The sequence below is a fragment of the Tachypleus tridentatus genome, chromosome 7 (genome assembly GCF_004210375.1).
Source record: "Tachypleus tridentatus isolate NWPU-2018 chromosome 7, ASM421037v1, whole genome shotgun sequence".
In the NCBI taxonomy this organism is placed as follows: Eukaryota; Metazoa; Arthropoda; class Merostomata; order Xiphosura; family Limulidae; genus Tachypleus; species Tachypleus tridentatus.
In genome coordinates, this window is record NC_134831.1 from 159,020,181 (window position 1) to 159,044,762 (window position 24,582).

At 36.5% G+C, this 24,582-nt stretch overlaps 1 protein-coding gene across 3 annotated transcripts in view; it reads left to right on the forward strand.

Moving 5' to 3' along the window:
* LOC143258187 (apicoplast pyruvate carrier 1-like) overlaps positions 1-20,584 on the forward strand; it is a 32,577-nt gene extending 11,993 nt beyond the window's left edge. For all 3 annotated transcript variants that reach the window (XM_076517189.1, XM_076517191.1, XM_076517190.1), the window contains exons 5-10: positions 1,892-2,018; positions 5,592-5,777; positions 7,332-7,454; positions 10,773-10,982; positions 12,607-12,706; positions 20,207-20,584. In XM_076517189.1, the coding sequence (XP_076373304.1) occupies positions 1,892-2,018; positions 5,592-5,777; positions 7,332-7,454; positions 10,773-10,982; positions 12,607-12,706; positions 20,207-20,253 (793 nt within the window). In that variant the 3' untranslated portion in view covers positions 20,254-20,584. The remainder of the gene's footprint in view (positions 1-1,891; positions 2,019-5,591; positions 5,778-7,331; positions 7,455-10,772; positions 10,983-12,606; positions 12,707-20,206) is intronic.
* The last annotated feature ends 3,998 nt before the right edge of the window (positions 20,585-24,582 follow it).

Consider the following 24,582-nt stretch of genomic DNA (forward strand, 5'->3'; position numbering starts at 1 on the left):
TCCCAATTTGTCCCGTCATGCACAAAGAATTGCCTCCCTTTTTGGTAGCACCTACTGCTGTGAGCAATTTTTCTCCAAAATGAAGCTCATCAAAACCAAATGTAGAAGTCAGCTGACTGATGAACATTTGACCAGTCAGTTAAGAGTGGCAACCATTTCTGTCAAAGCTGATATTGACAAGCTCTGCAAGGACTCTAAATTTCAAGTGTCGCACTAAAATGATCACTCATGCAAAAATATAAAATATTATTGCTTGCATTTTGAGAATTTTTTTTTAATTTATTGTGCATGTACACGAATAAGCTTGTTTTTTAAGTGGCCCCGCTTGATTGATGAAGTTGGTTATATGGCCCACCGACGAAAAATGTTGCACACCCCTGATCTAAACTAATAAAGTGAATAATAATTTATTAACATGACCAACAATGCATAAATTAGTAATAAATTATTCATACACCACTGAAATTAACCATCAGTAGCGGCAAACATGGATACGTTAATAAAGCGAAATATTAGATTCTATAATAAAATCGATTATTGGTACTTTGTTAGTTGTTCAGCACAAAACTAAAACATGGGCTATCTGTGTTATGCCCAGAATAAGTATCGAAAACTGGATTTTAGCGTTATAAATCTTCAAACTCACTGCTGAGCTATTTTGAAGGCTAACTGTTGGCACATTAATAAAGACATTTGCGTAAGTGAACCTAATAATAGATTAACGTCTGACATGAATACTTTAATTAAGCCAGTTATAGTATAACCATTAATAAATCAATACATAATCATGTATGCATTAGTAATGCCTTGGATACAATATTAAAGCATAAGACGAAAGCATTAAATAAGTCAATTATGGATACACTCATATAGCCAACCATGTATACATATATATAGATATATATCTCTGGATACATCAATGAAACCCATAATGATGTTAGTGGAAATGATATCACATGATAATACTTCATTGTCTGAAAGGATAAAAATGTTCACTGATAGGATTTGAACACACGACCTTAAACGTTGGACCATGCCAGACCAAAACTTACATCATGGATGTAATAATAAGACCAACAATGAATCCCTTAATTAATTTATCAATAAAGACAACAATGGGTTCATCAATAAAGCCAACAATGAATAAATTAAAGAAAACGATAATGGATACATAAGTAAAGCCAACCATGAATAAATTAATAAAAGAAATTATGATCCAGCCAGGAATACTTTATTAAATCTAATTACGAATACATTAATAAGTCTAATCATAATACAACGATGACTACATTAATAAAGCACACCATGAAAAAAATGATGGATATCTGAATATAATCAATAAGTCAATCATGTATGCATTAATAAAGCCATACAATAATACATTAATAAAACAAATAAATTATTTATTCAAACAAACCAACCATGGATACATTAATAAACCCAACCGTTCATACATTAATAAATCGAGTCATGGACTTAGATATACATGGTGATATACATTTCATTAAAATCTAATACGAGTTTTAAAGCATGAGTTTAATTTTAGTAATTTTAGAAGCGATAATTTATCACAGGTTTATTTACGTGACTGTGTAAGAATCATACCCTGTGTAATTCACTCATGAGTTGATGTTATATTGTTGTGTAACCTTTTCAGTTTTTTTTGTTTTATTGAGTATTGTTGCATCGTAGCGTCTAACTTGCAGTGAATTTCAATCCATATTTAATTAAACATAATATAGAAAGAAAATTATAAGTGAAATAACAACTATTGCATTAGATTGTAACTTATGTTATTAGAAAACCATCAATTTTGGGTAATAAAAGAGAAATATTTTGTGCTCCACAGAATAATAGAATAATTAATTAACTTTCTGTGTGTTGTTTTTAGTTATTTCTCCAATCTTGGAATTCTGGATCGTATTCCTTTCTTATTTGTTATCATGGGAGCTATACAAGGTGGTATATTACTTATTGGATTACTACTGTACCAGAAACCTCCCTCAGAGATACTTCAGGTAAGAAGCTTTCTCCAAGTATTTATTTTATAATATTAATATACGTGATGATGCAAGATTGAAAAATGAACTGGTTGTTTTTTATTTTCAATGTATGATTTCCCAACTTGTTTAAAAGAGACCTTATACCGCGGTATATATTCTTCTTTGTAGTACATGTAGATTTCCCTGGGAATATCCTTTTTTTACAGGTTTCGTCCTATGTAATATGAATATTTACCCACAGATTTCCCACGAAAGTAAAAATATAAAAGTATCATTTGATAGCCACTTGAATTAAGTAATACTTGATTAGTCACAACTTTGGACTTAAGGTTTTTGAAGCACGTGGGCTCTTCAGCTGGCTAATAATAGTTATTGTGATGAAACACCTTTATTGAATTTATCCCCTTTCTTCTACTATTGTTCCTTGGTACAAAAAATCTTGTAAGATAATAGATTAAGTATTCTCCTTTCATATCTCAAGTAAGTTATTGCAATGCAACAATTTTGTCTTTCATACCAAGCGTTTCCCGTTAGACAAGTGTTTGAGTAAAATATCACCTTTATAAGAGCTTGAAAAATGTCACTAACATTTTATGTATGTTAAAATGTTTTATCAGTGATGTGCACTTCTTATTGTAACATATAAGCCTGAAGATAATATATTATCTTAGTTTCCAGAACTTTTCATAGGGGTAAATTCTCACTGAGATCGTTCACTTATAACATCTTAAACTCCATAACGAGAGTATTTAGTGAATCTTCTTGATAGCTTAAGGAGCAAGGTTTCACTGATATCAAACCAAAATCTCTTTATAAAAATGGATTGTCATTCCCAACCTTTTTTCACTGTCTATTCTACATCTAACTTAGATGCCAACAATCCATATATTATAATACTTCCTGTTTCGAGTTCCTTTCATGTGGCAGGTTTGCATGTGCGTGTCAGATGTTAAGGTTGTGTTAACCAATTGGCAGTTAAAGGCTTTTACTTAAACTTCTTTTAGTATAAATATATAGTATATTGTGTTGGGTATAGAATTATTTTTCAGCAGGTGTCTGTGACTTGTTGATAACAAATTCAAAATTAAATGAACAGCATGCACCCCACTTATTCTCAAAATAATATATATATATGTTCGAAACTAGTTTTACATATGTACAACAAATTCTGTACACCATAGAAATAAAAAGGATAACATAAATACTATATATTTCTCTTCCTATTGTGAAAAGTTTTCTTAGGCATATTTAGTTGTTTTAGAATTTCAATTGATAGTCGGAAATACCTTTTGCGATTTCTATCGCTTTAATATTCTGTGTGTATTTTATTTAAAATTTTGACGCATGTTACCGCATAATCCTCTTCCAGTAATCACTTCGTCTCATTTCTTCAAATTATCCTCTGTTCTGTTTGTCGGAGTGTGCTCAAAGATACTCTAGAACCACGCTTTGACTGAATAATTTATTCTTTTTATCTCATGCTGTTTCCAGCTCATATCATATTGTTTATATTTTTATTACTTAATTGTCTGCTTGATATATTCTCGACATCAGTGAGTTAAAAAACAATTTTAAATAATCGTCTGCTTTTAACTACTTTATAATAAAACTACTGAACAATCACAAAATATTTATTCGCAAAATTAACTAATTAATAATGTTGTTGTTTTGAATTAAGCACAAAACTACAAAATGGGCTATCTGTGCTCTGCCCTCCACGGGTATCGAAACCCACTTTTTAGCGTTGTAAGTCCGCAGAGATACCGCTGATACACTGGGGTCCTGATTAATAATATCTACACTAAACACTTTTTTTTTATATCGTGACAGGTGTGAATATTGACTATAACATCTGAAACAGAAAATTACTATCTCTAAATTTTGAACATTCATACAACTTCCTTAACCACATGTTCAAAGTTGGAAGATGGTAAAGGTATGTTGCATTGCATATTGCTGAATATTATATCATAGGAAGTATTCATGCATATTTTAAAGAAATTAGGTACAGCTACAAGTTCCATCAAACTCTGTATTGACATCTTAGGACTTTTAACCTCACTTAAATGTTTCTCTCGTTAAACTCAATCATCTAACACATTTACATAAACCGCGTTCTCCTGCCAGTACGATTCTGTCCACTGTCTGAAGTCTTGGAATAACTCCTATGAGATGTCATAGGTAATTAACCTTTCACTTATACTACTTGTTGCAAAGAATAATCTCTAAAGTGGTAGACCCAAAGAGAAACAACTGCAAGAAATTTGATACCAATAAATATAGAGTCACTTTCTTCAATGATAACATTGAACCTAGTGTTAACGTATATATATATATATATATATACGACCCAAAGCTTCATATGGCTTTACCAGTCCAATTGTACATCTCTAAATGTTTTAAAGTTCAGTAAGTACCATTTTGAAACTTATTATTAATAAAGTTGGCTGATTTTTCCTCGTCTTTCTTTTTTTATGGGTATTCGATTATTTTTCGAAATGACGCAAACATAAGTGACTACACAAAAAAGCTAAGCCGGTGAACAAAACCAATCAATTGGAAAAAAAAAAGTATCTTGGAAACTAAGACTGTTTAAAACACTAGATGCCAGACTAACAAGTTGCTATAGCTTTCTAATGGTTAATAATATTTAGATTAGATTATAAATTATGTTCTTCCTCTCCTACCACTAAATGTAGACGTCGTCAACAGCTGATAAAACATTTTAAAAAGAAACAAAATTAACTTGTTCACAGCAAATTAGCTTAATCTGTTTCGCACCATTACAGTTGTTGTTGGTTTCAGTCACAACTGGCTCCCCAGTAGCACAGCGGTACGTCTGCGGACTCACACTCCTAAAAACCGAGGTTTGATACCCGGGGTGTGCAAAGCACAGATAGCCAATTGTGTAACTTTGTGCTTAATTCCAAATAATCAATAAGTCAGTCACTACCGTTTTATCCCAGCTGTCTTGATGAGCTCTGGTACTTAGAGAGAGACGTTGTCAGTACTTTATACAGTGTGGTTGACACATTATTACATATATATATATATCTTCACTTTCTACATTATGTTTCTGGATATATTTCAATTAATATTCTCAAAACATCTAAATAAATATATATATGTGACCATTACACTATTAAGTGTCAGTAATGTATAAAAGATGAAATATCATGGCTTGTTTAGGATAAACCAAATAATTAAGATATTAAATTTTACAAATGTTTATAGTTATTGATAATAACAGAAAATCTAAGGGTCATAGTTAATAGCATTAACTCAAACTTTAAAGCCCATCATACACAAACTAGAAGTTACTCTTTTTGAAAGTAAACATTTTATGCAGACTTTTTTAAAGCTGCTACACAACGTGTAATATACAAATGTGGTGAGTGTAATATTTCTAAAAACCTTAAATTTATCAGTATTCAATATTTCTCGAATATGCATAAAAATACGAGTAACCTTGTGTGTCATTGAAATTAAACATTTGTTATTTTTTTAAGTTAGAAAAAGTATATCTATCTTTAAATGTGAAAGAAGTTCAAAATGATCTGCATGACCACAAAGACGTTTAACTTTCAGGAAGATTCTTTTGTGATGTCAGAAGTAGGTTCAACCAATCAGAAACTAGAAGAAATAGAACCACAATTTCCAAAACAATTTGATGTGCTGCCAAAAGAAGCTTTAAAAATGAAAGAATTTTACATTTTATTGATAATGTGCATTAGCTCGTTTCATTCATCTATGTTTGTCAGTAATTTTTATAAGGTAAGTGATTTATTTTTCTTTATCTCAGTGTTTTTACTAAAATACTTTGATTTAGTTCCTAGATTAATTCAAAATAATAAGAAATTGCAACTAATTTATCGTTTGATTATTAAAATATACTGTGCTTGAGTATCTTTCATAGCCAGTGCTCAAAAATGAGAATTTTCCCAACATTTAGGAACCATTATTTCTAAGTAGAACAACCATCTGTACTTTTAATTCAGGAAACGAAGTAGATTGGAATTCATTTACTAGGACTAGCTGATTATGTGCTGTTATGTCAATTGTCAAACAATACTCTCTCATTAGCTTTAAAAGTGAAGTTCAGAAACATAAAATAGAACTGAAAGTTATCTTTAAACTTGATGTACAAAAAATATAAAAGAAAGTAAAAAAATTGTCTCTTTGTTCTCAAAAAATAAACACCTTTCTGAACATACAATCAGCCAACCATTAGCTTGCCTTGAAAGTGGGGCTAACTAATATCTATAATGGTTAATATTTCCAAAATACTGTTTGTCTATTAGAAATAATTAATCAGTCCTCACTCTATCTTTCGACGTAACTTCCTCTTTGAGGTGAAAGAGTATCCCAAGAAACATTCTACCTCTGTATCTTACCTTCCCTTGGTTTCAAACATCCACATATTCGTTGCGTGTATTGATTCATGAATAGAATCTCAATGTGGAAGTGGTGCTTCAATAAATACAGTGCAATAACGTATCCCTGACATCCTGAGGTAGTTTCTGCAGGTAATCTGTTGTGGCAACAATCGACTAAGTGTTATTGGTAGACGCCCTTTAATAATGAAATGAATATTGTGTCCGTTTAAGTCAGTGTATACAGTTTGTAACTGGGAAGAGTTATTGCCTAAAGAAATTTTCCAAATATCCTATAATAAAATTTATTTCTGAACTTTCCAGCCAAGGAATATCAGTTGTTCAACTACACTTGGAAGAGTGAAATACTTGAGTCAATCGGTTTATCATTTTACCCTTGCATCACCATGCTAAACTATTGGTTTATTAGCTCGATACCTGAATAGCCATTAGAGTTGGCTATATTTTCACCTGACAGAGCAAACCCAGGTCATTTACTTCGTAACATTTAAATGTTGATAAGGCTGTTATAAATATATCTTAACTGGGTTAAACTATATTAAATTTGTCTGGACACTTTATTAACTATATTTACTTTTAGTTATGAAATATATGTTGCTATTAAATCAAACTTTTTTCTAATTATTAAAAAATGAAAAGATTTTAAAATGAACAAAACAGTTACATTTACGTTCTTCATATACAATTGCCTTAACAGTTTCGGCTGAGTATGTTGGCTGTAGTAATGATTTTCTAGATTATGGCAGAACATCTGCCATCTACAACAATAACACTAAAGTTAGTTCAAACCAGAACATGGAAAGAACCGAACAGTTACATAAATGATATGAGTGCTTATTAGCTAGTGTATGGGAAAATATGAAATGTGTACAAATTACAATAAGGATTATAAGACGGTTTATAAATTTTACAAATTATACCATTTCATTTTTAGATATATGGACAAATATTTATAGATGATGACATATTTCTAGCTACAACGGGTTCTGCATCGGGAATTGTTCACGTTGTTTTTAGGGTACTTATCGGCCTGATTCAGGACAAAATTTCTTTCAAAGTAAGTAAGCTAACAGACAAAAAATAAAACTTTCTTAGGTTTGGTTAAAAGTTAATATAAATATTATTTTAAAAATAATTTACCTTCGTCATTTTGGGAGAAAATAACTACAAACTAACATAGTGCAGAGTTTTAAGTAGCTAAAACTAATCTGTGATATTTTCAAAAATGTTTTCAGTTGAAAGCAGCTAGCCAAAAGGAGAGCTATAATTTAATGAAACTGTAAAGAACTGAAGAACCGACCTCTACACTGTGGTTTCTCTACAAGTAGCACTTGCCGCCTATTTCAGTGTACTTGTCCTGAATATCCCGCCTAAATAATCTATCAAAGAACAACGTAAAGATCATTTATTCACAAAAATATAACATGGTTTGACGAAGTTTCAATCTCATAGCTGAGAATGTTTTCTTCTAATGTTTTACTTATAATTTCTTTACGATTTGCAAATTAATTAAGCAAGTATTGTTTACACGGCCTACTGCATATTTTTACGTTTAAAATCTTTATCAGTTCTGATAATTGTAAAAATAATTTAACATAACTTACGAAATGTTTGTTTCGTTGTTGTAATTATTGGTGTTACAATACTTTAATGAATTCTAATTTCATCACTTTCGTCAAAAACTAATGTTGTGACTGTTATGAATTATTCTGTGATGCACTTGTGATGGAGGGCCTTCGAAACAACGTTACACTATTATATTTTCACTTCTCTGGAATCCAAACATTTATCCTTATTTTTTCTGCATGGTGGTTCTTGAAAAATCATGCTACTTTGACCTGGAATTATTGAAGATGAGGGGCCTAGAAGTGGTTCTTTCATTGTCATTTGGCTCGTCAGTTGTGGCTCAGATGAATGGAAGGCCTGGTTTCAACATCCTTAATGGCTGTTAAGGCACTGCTGATCTGGTATAGTGCTAAAACCTAATAATGCTGTATTATCCCAGTATGACTGAAGCACGTTCCATTATAGACATTCAGGATCGATATGGTTGACGGGTTCTGAAACATTCTCTTTTTAGGTGGGTGATCAAATTAAATGAAAACCACATTCACCGTCTCCTACAATTCCCTTATCTCATTTTCTGATTTTATATTCATTATCGAATAGGAATCTTAGCCAATCGTCACTCATTTTATATCCAATAGGCGAGTTACTTCTTCAAATACTGTACAATGATAAGATCTGAAGACCCATCACTCGAAACGTCCTAACAACAGAATAGTGAATTTCCTAAAATCAAAATCGGAGATGTAATTATTAACATGAGCAAACACCGTTCTTTGAGATCTAAAAGATGACTCATTGCAAAAGGGAATATCCTCATCATCCCTTTGTAGGACATTCTTTTTTTGTCGACCCAATAAAGGAATATTACGTGTCAATAGATTTTCCAATCAAATTAATGTAAAATGCAATCCTGCATTAGTTTACAGTTTGGTGTTTGCATTACTACGTTTGTCTTTCAATGTTAAAGCAGTTTTTATTTAACGTAGGACCACATATTTGTAACTATCTTTATTGTCAGTAGTTTAGGCACTATAAAACACTGAGATGGTCAACGTCTATAAAACATCTTCTATCATTAAACAAAGAATACGGAATATTTTAACATTTACTACAGTTGAGTAATGTCGCGACTGTTAAAGAGCAAACGTCTGTCTCTGTTTTACCTAGAGAGTACTTTGACAATTTAAGACCTCTAGCACCATGCAAAGGCAAGTACATTAATATAACTTAATGTCTAACGCATTACAGTATCTACAAACAACACTAGCGAGTGGTTGGCACATTTTAAAGTCGCCTTCAAGGTTCAGGACCATTATTTAGTCCTATGTACGCTCACTTGAATATCATCTATTAATATGTACCTGTTTCTTCTACTTAGGGCAGTTTTCATGGAGTCCAATATACATTTTGTCGAGTAAAGATAATAAATGTGGTAAAAATGAAAATGATTCAGCTGTCAATATAATCCTCCTGCATATTCTAAGGCGAAAATTATCATGCCAAAGCAGCAGAACTGCCGAAGTCATCGTCTGAATTTAAATTACATCAAAACATTGATTCAATCTTAATATTCGTTGTGTTAATTCTGTTATTAGACTTTCTTGAAACTTTCTTATAGTGTCATCATTTGGCAGTAATCGCTTTGTAGAAAGAACATGTTGTGCAATGAATGAGTTCATGGAGGGTGGAGTAGCATTGTTAGTAGTTCAGCATTTTCTCATAATGAATATACCACTTACAAAACCTTTGAAGGCCATTGGTATCAGTTTTTCATCGTTCACGTTATTCTTTCTTTTCCCATAGGGACGACCTTCTAGTGTACTTTCTGTCTCTTTATAATATATTGGGAAAATTAATTTAACTCAATCCACTCTGGTGTATCAGGTATACTGACGAGAGGGATTAAGATGTGAAGTATGTGCTTTCAGATTACAACCTTTCCTTTTCAATGTTTTGAATACGCATTTTTCATGTTCCAAGTAAAGTATTTCCTTCAATTGACATTTCCATTTTTTCGCTCTTTCACTATCCTTTTTGTTGGTAAATGGGCACTGAACAAGGTGACAGAGATAAATTTCTTCGTGAAGCATACTGATCAACTACTTTATATTACCTCTTCTAACTCTTGGAGAATATTGCACTTATCTTCAGGTGCAAAATATACTGTTGATGTGATGTATTCTAGTTTATTGGTCTTAGCACTACATTTGTTGAGATGTAATAACAATTACGTGCTCCATTTTCAATGTTGGTAATGCTCTATAAGCTGTTTAAATTTCGTTATTCTCTCAGATAAAAGTAGCACAAAAATTTCAGGTGGGTACTGTTGGAAAGGAGCATTCACTTTGGTCTATAGTTTTGAAATTATAAACGGTTTTGTGCTGTAAGAATCCTGAAACAAACAAAGAAACAAACTTTCGAGGGTTGGTAAGAATATCATCTCTAGTGTTACCACTGTTTCTTATTTAATTAATATGATACTTAAATAAAGGAAAAAAAAAAGCTTGAATTTAAACAGCATTCAACATATTTTTTTTACAATATTTAGAACTAAAACTATGGCGTTTATAACTATGTCGTTATCATTCGAGATATTGTCATTCGATTTTAGGTTTTTGTTAAGAAAAAATTCTGTTTTTAATTTCTTATACAGTACACAGTGACCAACTACGATATCGTGATGTTTGTAAATTAATTATACTTTCAGTCATTATTTATTGTTTATTTGTTTTCTAGGTTGAAAAATATTAAATCCTAGTCAAACATGTGCCTTTTAAAAACTGTTTTACTTGTACTTAATATGCAGTCAGTAAGCCTAATTTTGATGGGACTGAAGGCGATACTACTGTTTACGCTCGTAGCGACATCTTACGGTGGAAAATTTATGTTCATAATCTGGATTTGTGGACTATTTGCTACATTTCCTGTTGAGTTTGTATGCATTCCTGCCGCTGTTGCCGAAATGTTTGGAAAGAAACACGTAGCTATGATTTATGGAATGATCTACTTTGCAGCAGTAAGTAACTAATAACATGTGTGTACCTTCAACTCAATGACAAGCTACAGGATTTCTATGCATTCTTTAACAATACCGAAATTTATTATTCAAGCAGATAGCAATATAACGTCTTTCGGCGCCAATAAAGTCAACTCTTTTAAGATAAGAAAGGAAATGAGAGTATTAAGCATTAAATATTTGAAACATTCATATATACTGTTCAGTTTTCACTTTATATTTTTAATTAAACATTCTCTAATTCACCTGCGTTGTGTATCTCAAACCCTGATAGTTACTTCAATTTTTTTATGGATATTTAAGTGCTGAGTGACGACAGATTTCTCCCGTTTCATACTGTAGTCAAGAGGGCTGTTCAAAAAATACGTGGACTGTTTGAATTGCGCGGCTCCAGTTGGTTCCAGGGGAATCCGCTTGGTGTCGCTAGGTTCGCACAGATCAGCTGATTAAGACGCCATTTCCCGATTGCAGATATCTTCATTTGTGTATTAGCTACGCGGTTTTAAGTGAAGTGCGATTTTTTCGTTTGGCGGATTTCAGAATGAATGACCTGAAGGAGCAACGACTTGCTGTGAAATTTTGTGTTAAACTTGGAAAATCTGCGACTGAAACTTTTGCTATGCTTAACACGGCTTACTGTGATGTTGCTATGAAGCGTACGGCATGTTTCAAGTGGCATGAACGTTTTGAGGATGGTCGACAGTCCATTGAAGATGATGAGCGTCCTGGACGTCCTTCCACGTCAACTGACGACCACACGTCGACAAAATCAACGCCTGGTGCGGGCAAATCGACGTCTGACTGTCAGGGAGCTTGCTGAAGAGTGTGGGATATTAGTTGGATCTTGTTACGAGATTTTGACCGAAAAATTGAAGATGCACCGCGTTGCTGCGAAATTCAGCCCTCAGAACTCGTATGTTTTTGGTCAAACACTCGATCACTGTTCTTCCCCACCCTCCCTACTCACCTGACCTTGCTCCTTGCAATTTTTTCTTGTTCCCCAAACTCAAAAGACCCTTGAAAGGAAGAAGATTTGAGACGATTCCCGAGATTAAGGCAAATGCGACGAAGGAGTTGGAGGACATTACAAAAGAAGCGTACCAGTACTGTTTCGACAAGTGGAAACACCGTTGGGATAAGTGTGTGCGTTGGGGAGGAGAGTACTTTGAAGGGGTCCCAGACTCTTAACTTCTAAATAAAGTACATTTTGTTTTATGACGTCAGTCCGCGTATTTTTTGAACAGATCTCGTATATACTTATGTTTATTTTTCAAACATCTCAATGTGAGTGACTTCGTACTATCTTTTATCTATTGGTCCAACATATTGATATTTTTATTTAATAATCATTTAACTGCTAATGACCCTATATATATATATATATATATATATGTGCTTCTATCTGATACTTCATCTTGTTGATATTTATTTTTATTTAATAACCATCTAACTGCTGACTGATTATACATTATTCTAGCCGATACTTCACTCTACTCAATAATACATTTATTTCTTAACCTACTGACCGCTAAGTGACAGTATTTTCTTGTAGATGGTGCATCAATTTTACTGATAAATTTTTGTTGTACCTTTAACTTCTCAGCTATCTTCTTTCTTCGTGTAGGGTACTTCTATTATCTTCTGGCCTATGGCGTTTCAAGTAATTATTCCGTACTTCGGATGGTTTGGAATATTTTGTTTGATGGGGAGTATTTCGTTCGTTGGTAAGTTATGAGAGTTCGTATGCAATAAAGTAATAATATATTGTTTTTCATCTTTACTGTATTTTAAAATTTGTTCAGTTATTTGACATCGCTACTTTTAAGATAATAAATGTAATGACAATTAAATAAATAAATTACAGTTTAACAGCGCAAAAAGTAAAAGTAAGTTTAACTAAGTCAAGTTACTTTTGGATCAAATACCACATATCTCATCATTAAAACATTATTAAATTGAACGTTTTCTAAACAGCTAAATATGAAATCAATTTGAAAAATATTGATGACTGAAAATGGCAAGACGTCATAAAACTGAAAGTTTTATAACAAACTATAATAGAATCGGTATTCATTGTCATATAATAAACTTAAATTAAAGTTATTTTACCAACTATAAATTCTGTAATGTGGTTTTGCGAATTTTTATAGAATAAATAATTACATTCTCTGTTGAAACATATACATGATGAGTATTTAGTTTTTGTGCTAAATGTACTTTCTTTTCAAAGAGGATTTAGGCTTAGAATCCTAACTTATAGTATATTGTCGTTGCACATAATGTTCAACAATACTAGGACTAATGTAAAAATCAATGTATTTGTACAATAAGCACGATTGCAAAGCACAAGTCAAATATTTTACACTTTACTCTACTCTAGGCCCATCTTAACGTCAACGTTAATGAATCATAGTTTTCTCGCTATCAAACAAATTGCATTATTAGAATATCATACCTTATAACAGTATGTTCGTGCAATATATAGTAATATCAAAAAATTAGGACACCCTATGAAAGTCTCTGTGAAAATTGTGGATAAATGGATATTTAATCTCAATTGTAACAATACTGAGAGATTAAAAATATAACTAAACAATTAAAACTGAAGAAAAGATTTTTCAAGATCTTCTGTAAAATGTAATTTTACAAAAATGCATATTCTAACTCAGGAAAAGTTAGGACACCCCCACATTTATACCCACTTAAAATGGCTCAACTCACACACAGGTGTGTCACACCAGGTGCATGTGTTTAGTAGATCGTTACTCAGCATTGTGAATGAGGTTTGCCCCATTTATACCTCAGACATTTTGTCTGATGTGTTCTTGCCTGTCGAAGTGTTCACTCGCGCCACTTTGTTTCTGCTCGCTGCGTGGTTTGTCGTGCCGTAGATTGCTGTTCCCGTTACGGGTGGTTGTGTTGTTTATTACCGTGTACTGTATCGTAACCGGTATTATTCGTGGTACATGGTCGTGTATTGTGCTGTTTCCGTGCTGTTTAGCAGCCGTTTCGTGTTTGTGTGTATACTGTGTAGTGTCGGTTGGTATGCCCATAGCCATCCGGCCGTACTCTGTTCGGCCGCGGTCAATCCGCTTTGTGGTGCCCTCGGCCTCGCTACCCTTGGCGGTTATAGACGCCTTGAACGCCGCTGTCGGGGGTAGCCACACTGACTGCTTGCAGCATTTTGGGGGCAGGCGTTATGTGGCGACGCTGGCGTCGGCCGTTCATGCCCGTCGCCTACTGGACCAGGTGGTCTTTCCCTTGGAGGACCAGCGTGTGCCTGTAGAGCCGGCTGGGAAAAACATTAAGAGGGTGACTCTCCGGTTGGCCCCGTTTGAGATGTACCACGACATCATCAAGATCGAGCATGAGGCGTAACAGACATGCAGACGCCAGTCCCAAACTTCATTCTCGTCAACGGGTTCCGGGCAATGTGAAATTACCCGGGCATAAATCGTCTGTCTCGCCGCTGTGGCCTGGAGGGCAACCTGTTGGCAGAATGCCAGACCCCCAGTGCAGGGTTTGTCAGGCATATGGACATGTTGATGATACATGTGAAGTAACTTGTACTACTTGTAGTGGTGGCCACACGCCCTCGCATTGCCCGAGTAGTGTGGCGACGTAAGCCTCGGTGGCTGCGGGGCCGTCGACAGTTTCGTGGCCCAAGGAGACCAGGGCTACGAAGGTGTGGGCGGCCGTTCGTCCTCCCGCATCGTCCGCGGCGACCGTGGGTGGGGTGCACAAGGGGGCGCCTGTTCTGGCGCCTAAAGTGTCAGGGAGCCGTGGAGCCTCGGTTCTCAAAGGAGGGCCATGTCTTGCCCGCCCAGGAAGTGGAGATAGTGTCCTCTGAGGTGGAGGGTAGCGCTTCGGGTGCTGTTTGGGTGGAGGGGGCGTCTGAGAGGGCTTCAGCTCATCCTTCGGGCCCGGGTTTGAACAAAGCTTCTGTGGGGATTCAGGATGGCCTGACTGGCCCTGAGGCGTCCCCCGTCTCCGTGGAGGCTCTGGCCTCCTTGTTGGGTGGTGTGGAAGTTGGGGGCTGTGTGGGCGCCCACGATCTAACTGCCCCTGTAAGTGTTGGGAAGAGTCCCTCTGTGGAGGGTCCTGTCCCCCTGTTTGGGATGGGTCAGTGGTAGTCGTCAGAGACTCCGTGGAGTCTCTATCTTCTCTTCCTAGTGCCACTGAGGCTGGGGGTTGTGAGGAACCGTCAGCACTGGCTTTGGGGATGGTGGACGTTCTGGCCCCCTCCCCGAGGCCGTACTGATGCCGACCCCGTCGCTGAACGAGCTCTCGTCACCCAGCTCATTCATGAGCATCTTGGACTACCCAGTCTTCCCTGTCTATCTGGATTGAGTGAGGACAGTGGGGAGGTGTGGTGGCCTTGCAGCCCTGTTTTGTTGCCGGACCTCGGTCTGGATGTCTCTCATGTGCGGAAGCAGTGGTCGGATGTCGGTGACCACTGCTGCGAGGAGGGTATAGGGTCGGGTAGCCTCAAGAGGCCTCATGCCCCCTACCTCCGTCACCTTTGTCAAAGCAGCAGCGTCACTGAGTTCTCCCTTCTGATTGGTTGATGGGTTTTTCCTTCATTATGCTGAACATTCGAGTGTTGCGTAGCGTTGCTAAGCAATTCCACGCGTTCTCCCTCTTCAACCGCTGCAGGAGACCCATTTTGCCTCTCGGAGGGACCATTTTTCCTTTTTCTCCTGTTACCCTGTCCATCCCTTCTGGTCGTTTGGCACTACGCGTTCGCCTGTAATGGGGATCCTCTTCCGCCCGCATTTTACTGGGATCATCCTCGCATCGCTTAGCGATGCTGAAGGGCGGGTGGTGTTCGTTGATGTTGTCACTGGAGGTCATAAGATTCGGCTTATAAATGTCTATGCACCTGTCTGGCCTGGGGAGAGGGAGGTCTTCTTCTCGGGCTTGGACAGGTTCGTGATTACACAGGCGGATATCGTCCTTGGCAGCGACTTCAACTGTGTTTTGGACCCTCCCCTCGACAAGATTGGGGGTGACCCTCTTGCTGGTGATCAGTGTGTGTGGTGTCTGCGTGTGGTGCTGTCGAATTTTGCCTTTTTTGATGTCTGGCGTGTACTGCATGGGTCTGCTTTTTTGGCTACCTGGACAAGTCTGAGCGTTTATTGTCGCCTTGACAGGTTCTATGTGACACCTGGCTTTCGGCAGAGCCTCGGTGGGGCTGCTGTTCATCGGGTTGGGGATGTGTCATTTTACGTGTCTAACCATCAGACGTTTGTTTGACATTTCAGAATTTTGTCCCCGTTTTTTGGGGCCCCGATGTGTGGAGACTCACCGTATACCTCCCTGCCAAGGATGGGATTGGAGACGCTTTGCTTGCCCTTGTTTGGGGGCTTTGTTCTGTCGAGTCTGTCACCGGGTCATGGTTGGCGTGTCTCAAGCAGGCCTGTGCCTCCTTGCTGAGGCAAGCTGGCGTGCGGCTCTTGCGTGCCGGCTGCCTAGCCTTTTATAACAAGCAGAACATCTTGACTGCCTAGCTTCGTGGCAGACCGACGGATCGCTGAGTCCTCTCGAACATTGAGACACTCCATAAGGAAGCAAATTTGGACTACTCGAAACTGTTCCATGCAGCGAGCGTTTCTAGTTGCTCCATCCCAGAACTACCACCACGGTTCTGCTGTGCGAGTCACGGGAGGTGGCTAAGACCAGATACATCTCCTGTCTGTTGTTGGAGAATGGTCGATCATCATCTGACATCTCCGAAATTCTGGACGCGTGCCTCGGCTACTATCGCCATTTGTTTTCGGCATCGCCCGTGGACGAGGGGTTGTGGGACGACATTACTCGGTTTTTGCCCTCCCTCGACCCTTCCTTTCACTGACAGCTGGTGAAACCAATCTTCTTGAGTAAGTGTTGGTCGGCCATTCGGTCCATGTCGCTTGCTAAGTGTCCTGAGCCGGATGGACTGCCGGTGGAATTTTACAGCCACGTGTTGCATGTCGTCAGACCCTCCTTCGTCCGACTTTTTAACACCTGTCTGGCTGCAGGGTCTCTGCCACCGAGAACGCTGGATGGGCTAATTACGCTTATCTGTAAGGATTCCAGCCAGTCTGAAGATCTTTCCTCGTGGCGACCCATTTCTCCCCTGAACGTGGATGCGAAGATTATTTCTAAGGTCCTATGTGCCCGTTTTGGTGTGGTCATGCCTTCCTTGGTCCGCTGCACTCAGACTTTTGGCGTGTGGGACAGAAGTATCCAACAAAACCTGGTGCTTCTCAGGGACCTGTTCCATTACATCACGAATCAGGATATCCCTGCAGTCTTTGTGTCCCTCGATCAGAGCAAAGCTTTCGATTGAGTTCACCATGGATTTCTGTGTTTCGTTCTGGGGAGGTGTGGCCTCTCTCTAATTTTTGTCTGGTACGTGCAGGCTCTTGGTTAACGGGTACCTGATATCTTCCTTTCCTAGCTTACACGGGGTTCGTCAGTGCTGCCCATTGTCCCCGACACTTTACGTGCTGGTTATCGAGCGCCTGCTCTCTCATCTGTACCACTCGGTCTCGGAGTGTGGCCTTTAGATGCCGGGGGACTATGATAACCTGTTCCATGAGAACTTTACATCCTTAGGTTGTAATGTCCCCAAGTCTCGTGCACGGGGCTTTGTCAAATGGGCCTCGTCTGCCAACTACCCGTTTGGTATGGATTGGACCCCCTCCCCGATAACCTGCTTCGAGGTTTGTTTCCTCGCGGGCCCTGGGGCTGCTTGGAAGGAGGTGGTTCAGTGTGTTGGTTCGGCAGTGCACGATTACTGCTACTGCCCTGTCAAACAGGTTGACAGGGTGGAGGTGGTGTGGAGGAGGATCCTCCCCTTGGTACCTGCGGGTTGTTCTTCCTCTGGATGACTGCACTGCACGAGCCATCGAACCCCATGTCTTTGCTTTCTGTCAGGCAGCAAGCCAGAGACAGTGTCTCGGCTCTACTTGACGCTGCCGCCTCGCAGGGTTAGTCTGGGCATCCCATGTGTCTGGACCCAGTGTCTTTTCCTTTTTTCTGTCTGTTGCCTTTTGCTGTCTCTCTTTGGAGGGTCACCCCTGTTGCCACCTAGTGAGATTCTTGGTCGGCACGGGGCGCAGGCTCTTGGGTGTTCCTATGAGCCTGCAGACACCTATGTGTTTTGACCCTCCTTCCTGGTACATCGGCGCTGCTGCTGCAATTCGGCGGTGTCGTACCGTGTATGCCGATGTACCAACGGACTCCCGTTCTCTCTACCGCCTACTGGTCCTTGCATGTACGTACCCACAGGATGGAGCGACACCACCCTGTTTTGCCGTTGGATGTTGTTTGGAGCCGCATAGCGTTGCACCATGTTGATAACTACCTCAAGGCTTTCAACTGCTGTGTGGTGCACATCATCGTGCTAAACCGCCTTGCCTCCGCTCTTGCTTTGTTTGCTTGTTTCAGTTAGTATATATTAATGTTTGCATATATTTAATTTTTTTGTTTGTATATATTTACTGTCTTTTTTATCGTTTGTATGCATGACTGTTTGTATACATTACATGTTTGTTTCGTTTGTACATATTAATGTTTGTATCTGTTTTAATGTTTTCTTTCGTCTGAATATATCTATTGGTTATATATATGTACTGTTTTTCGCTAGTATTTCATGTCTTGCCTTTTTGTCCTTTTTTTTTGTAAATAAATTCAAAATGACAGCAAAAGAACTGTCTGAGGCCTTCAGAAAGAAAACTGTAGCAGCTTATGAGTCTGGTAAGCTATTTAAAAATATCTCAAAAGATTTTAAAATCAGCTATTCCGCTGTTCGGAAGATAGTCAACAAGTGGAAGGCTTTCATAACAACTGCCAACATGCCCAGGTCTGGTCGTCCAGGCAAGTTCACCCCGACAGCAGACTGCAAGTTGCTAAAAGAGGTCTCCAAAAACCCTAAAATGTCATCACGGGACCTACAGCAGGCTCTGGTTACTGTTGATGTGAAAGTGCATGTCTCTACAATCAGAAAGAGACTGCACAAGTGTAATTTGCATGAGAGGTGTGCAAGGAGAAAACCTTTGCTCTCTAAGAGAAACATCAAGGCCAGACTGAAGTTTGCCAGAGAGAATGTAGACAAAGACCAGGACTTCTGGAATAATGTTCTTTGGACAGATGAGTCCAAAATTGAATTATTTGGATACCAGAACAGAGGACATGTTTGGCTTAAACCAAATACAGCATTCCAGGAAAAGAACCTCATATCAACTGTGTAGCACAGAGGTGGAAGTATCATGGTTTGGGGCTGCTTTGCTGCAGCAAGTCCTGGACAGCTCACAATCATAGAATCCACCATTAATTCTACTGTGTAACAGAAGGTGCTTGAGGATAATGTGAGACCATCTATACGAAAATTAAAGCTGAAGCGGAACTAGACCATGCAACACGACAATGACCAAAAACATACCAGTAAATCCACCAAGGACTGGCTGAAAACTAAGAAATGGAGAGTCCTGGAATGGCTGAGTCAAAGCCTATATCTTAAACCCATTGAGTCGCTGTACATGCAAGACACCACTAAATCATCTCACAGCTGACAGAATTCTGCGTTGAGGAGTGGGGCAAATTTTCTTCAGACCGATGTCAAAGACTGGTAGATGACTACAAGAAGCGTATCACTGCAGTTATTTCAGCCAAAGGGGGTAACACAAGCTGTTAGGGGGTAGTGTGTCCTACCATTAGTAATGGTTAATTAATTAGTTAATATAAAATAGTTAAAACAAAGAATATTTTTAAGAGTAATTTGTACATGAAACATAATGACTCTGTAACTATTTCGCGATGAGGAGAAATCCACGTGAAGTAAAAATGTATCTCAGGAGGCTGGTGTGAGTTTTACACTTTTATCAAATAAAACAGAGAACAACATTTCGACCTTTTTGGGTCATCTTTTTAGGAACTCCAGTGTTAAGTATTTCATTGTATGTATAACAATGACATAATTGTATTGTAAGAAACTATCACTGTCATAATTGTGATGTCTTTTTATTTGAAAACTAACACATTTGTGTTTCTCTTCCGTCCTGCTTTGACATGACAGATACATGCTCTCAAATATCTAATAGAATATTGTAGAAATATAACAATTTTGCTCATATTTGTTCATGTTTACAATCTTTGTAATTCAGACCTATTACATGCATCATTTCACTAAAAATATTTTTCGTTTCTTAATACTTAATACTATTTTGTTCTTTATACAGGTTTTCTTGCATCAATAGTGTATCCTGAAAATATCGCACAGAACTAGCAAAGTGAAATGTTTGTAATGACGAAAATCATCAAGTCTTATATGTGACTGTTCTTTGGCAGAAATGAACCAATCAACCTTCGGGTCGCTTCATAATTTACAGTCCTTATTTTTGATTGGGTAAAGAAGATTTTGAATAAAGAATATTAACTCTTGTATTTTACTTTCCTTTATAAACTATATTTAAATGTAGTCATAGAAACACATGTTTCACCGTTGATCTTGGTTGTTTTGCATATGGAAGCTAAGATGAGGTATTGCTTTAAAACTTTGCTGTATTCTTGTAAAAATTATTATTACGTTAGATGGAATAATTACATAAAGCACTATAATAAAACATTAACAATATCATGTAGCTTATTTTTGTTCACTATATGTTTCTGTTTGTTTTTGACCTGTCGTTTACAGAGTATAAATAGGTGGGTGCAAGGTTCACATACCCATATCACAAAAATGATCTCCACATTATAGGGTAGTCGGTATGATTTGATAATGACAGAAAACTTCACTATGCAAATAAAATATTCCAAAGAGTTGGCAGCTGGTGTTTTTAGCGAAGTTCTTTTCTTCCTAAGTAAAAGTTCAAAATTAGAACAGTAACACACAGGTAGCTCTTTTATAAAGGTAACGCGATGCTCCTAAAAATGTTTTTATAATTGTACATCGAACTGGATGAATAATGTGACGTATCAAGAAGATTAATTTACCACTATGAACTTATAGTACAGTAATCAGTAAAGTTTATTTTAATAATGAAATACTACCTCAGAACTATTTGTAACACCTTATTTGAAGTGGGTAAATACCTTAAAAAAAACAGCAATATATCTGGAGAATAAAACGTGTACACATTTGAAATTTCATTTTCAATTACCTAGAAAACAAACACAATAGGAATTACAACAGAAATAGAGTTGTGATCACCTCTGGGCAGGTATAACTGCACACTCGTCCTGAAGGTGATTGGGCCTGCGGCTTTTTCTATTGTCTAATAGTATTGTCTGATTGTTCTAGAATAATGTACTCATACTTGACACTTAGTGATGTTTACCATCCATGAGGAAAACGATTTTATTGAAATTTTAGTTTAAAAAAAAAGTATTAACCACAGCGTTATACCACAGAGTAGATCTGACTTTATATTTTTTTAAGTTTGTTTCTTAATTGCTTTATATTTTAAACTTACTCCTCTATTGTAATTCTTATTGATTAACAATGGCGTCTGGTATGGTTAGGGCGTTTGACTTGTAATATGAAGGTAGCGGATTCGAATTCCCGTTACACAGAACATGATCATCTTTTAAGATGTGAGAGCGTTGTAATGTGTCTGTCAATCTCACTATTCGTTGGAAAAAGAATATTCCAAAAGTTGGTGGTAGTTGTAGATGATCTTCAGTCTTATACTGCTAAACTAGGGACGACTAACACAGATAACCCTCGTGTAGCTTTGCACAAAAAACAAACAAACATGAAATACATGAGACAGCGTAAGTTTACGGAGTTACAACACTAAAATTAGGGGTTCGATTCCACTTGGTGGGCACAGCAGACGTGGCAATGTGGCTTTGCTATAAGAAACCAGGTGATGTTTTTTATTTTTTCCTCATAATTTGAACTACTCTAGAGATTTAAACTTTGATATTTTACAAATTAAAAAATCAACATTAGCAATAGGCCACATTTTCCTGTTTTAAGATTGGCGGTTAAACATTTATGATATGTTTAGAGTGGTTGTACTAGTTTATTAGCTTCGGAATCTTTTAAATCAAAATTAATCCATGTAAGTTAGTACTGAAAAACTGCTGAGGAAAGTCGAAACGTTTTCTCAAAAATAAACGATTTTAAAATTATCAGTAACTTTTATGTTAATCCAGGTATTTATTAGGTTGTTAATTTTGGTGTCCCACTTATGAGTTGGAAAGTTTTTAGAAAAAAACGAAACAGTTTTTTACATTAAACTTTTCAAATTGAAATGTCGGTAAAATTGTATAATATTTTTTATCGTATAAGTATTAAATATGTCTTATTACCAATTAAACTGAGAGGTAAGAATAAAAGAACAATGATATTAAAAATAAAAAGTTAAAATATAAGGAAAGAGGAAGTAAAAGCTTATATGAAAAACCTAACAACACTAACAAAGATTCACGAGAAAAGAATCATTCATAGAGATATTAAACAAAGCAATTTCTTGTACAATAAGAAATTAATACGTCAATTTTTTTGAAATTGTACACAACTGGGACATGATTGTCACTTGCGATTTTTTATTTATGCCAAAACCTATTCTGTTTTTCAGAGGTAAATTTGTATAAACTGAATACAATAAGTTTTTAAACTTCATAGCTTATTTTAACTAATTTCGTAATATTTAACATATTAAAATAAATTTAGCTTTTAATAAGTACTGACATTTTCCTTGTGAAATAGTTTTACTACTTAATTATTAACCCAAATAATTTGTACATATTTTTATATTTTTACCTCTGGTTTTAAGCCACATTACTTGTTTGTATTTAAAGTTCAAAGTGTTTATCACTGGTGTTTTGTTATTTAGAATGATGTGATAAACTGTGTAACTGACTAATGCTTCAATCTTACCCTTAGATATGTTTTAGTTTCGAGTGATCCATAGTTTTCTGTAACATACCTAAAACGTCTTAGTAGTTTCGGTACATCAGAAAGGAATTCATCTATACTTAACGAGAAAAGCATCTTCACACCTCAACTAAAATATTTGCTACGAGAAATGAGCAAAGGATGGTTAAGTTTGAAGGCAACCACGTTTGATTTACTGGTGACTATATCAGTAACAACACATGAAAACAGAGTTGTGGTTGTATTAGTAAGTTACAAATTTGTAACATCTATTTCATTAGGTACGTCAGATTTTCCGCACAGTCTAGGCTGGATTTTAAATGTTTAAGAACACTGACATGCTTAGAAGTCGTTACAGTTTTATTGACATTTCATATCTTAAACCTTCATAAGGATCTTTGTCTGTATTGGTGGCATTTGCAAGATTTTTTGTTGAAGTTTTAACTGTTGGTAAATACAAAATAATTTAATCATTATGTCTTTAAAAATGTATTTATTTTTTTCTGATTGGCAAAAAGTTAGAAGTATCTCTTGTAATCTTTACACAGGTTCTAAGTAGTCTGATGCTATCTATAAGTACCATAACTCCCACTTTCCAGGTCTCGGTTGTTAGTTCAAGTTATATAACGTGACTGTGCATCTTCTATTTCATTTCATCATGTGTTGCCTGTGAAGAGAATTTAAAATTATTATAAAGACTAAATCCTGATAAATCGGATGGAGGTAACAGAGCTGTCCATCACTCTAGCCACTGCACTTTGTCGACTTTTGTCAACATGTTTTATTCAGTTCCTTCAAAGCAGAATAAAGAAAAACAATTGTATAAAACTGTTTTATGTGTACTTGCTAAGTGATCTTTGTCTTATTAAACATTTAAAGCACGTTTTTCAGAAGATTGAACTTCAAAACCTGCACAAACAATTGCTCAAAAACTTGTGATAGCCGGTTTTAAAATACTGCAAAAATGTATATTTAGATAAATAGTAGTTTTTACTCTTCACTTAAAATTAAACTTCCTCTAATAATTGTAACTGTCATAGACATGCCCTGAAGCACAAACTCTGTGTTTAATGACACATACCGTGTTGAAGATTTTAACTACACACATTCTCACAGCTTACTTCTAAGGCTGTACCCTAGTGAAACCATCTTAGAGGAAGATAGAACTATCTGCAGGCACATGCTTCACAGATGTCGTGTAAGGTAATTCAAAGAATGAATTCAGAAATGAATATTCTTAGGTACAAGATAAAAGTTATTGGCTGAAGTCGTTTTGCAAAAGGTGTGAGAAACAAGTATGTTTGGTTCTATAGAACTTCATTGATTATAATGATACAGCAACACGAGAGAGATTTCAATAAAAATATCTTTTATTTTAAAAGATGACAGCAGCAGCAAACTGTTGGGAGGTTTTTATTCTTTCAACAATAGCTACTAACAGTTTACTGAACTTTAATTCCTTGATTATAATGCCCTAGTTGGTGGAATTTTTATCCATTTTTCAAACTTATTTTATTATACTGGTCACAAAGTGTTCTTTTACGTCAAACATCTGGTTACTTTTCTTAAGGATTCTAGTTCTCACTATAAAATTTTACATTTGTCATGTATATTAATCTGTGGATGAAAAGATTTCTGTGTTGCGATTCTAAATTGATTTGCTTATTATAACATAGATGATTTGTAAATACTGATTTGCTTCTGTTTTAACTTGTCGTTCATTATGAATAT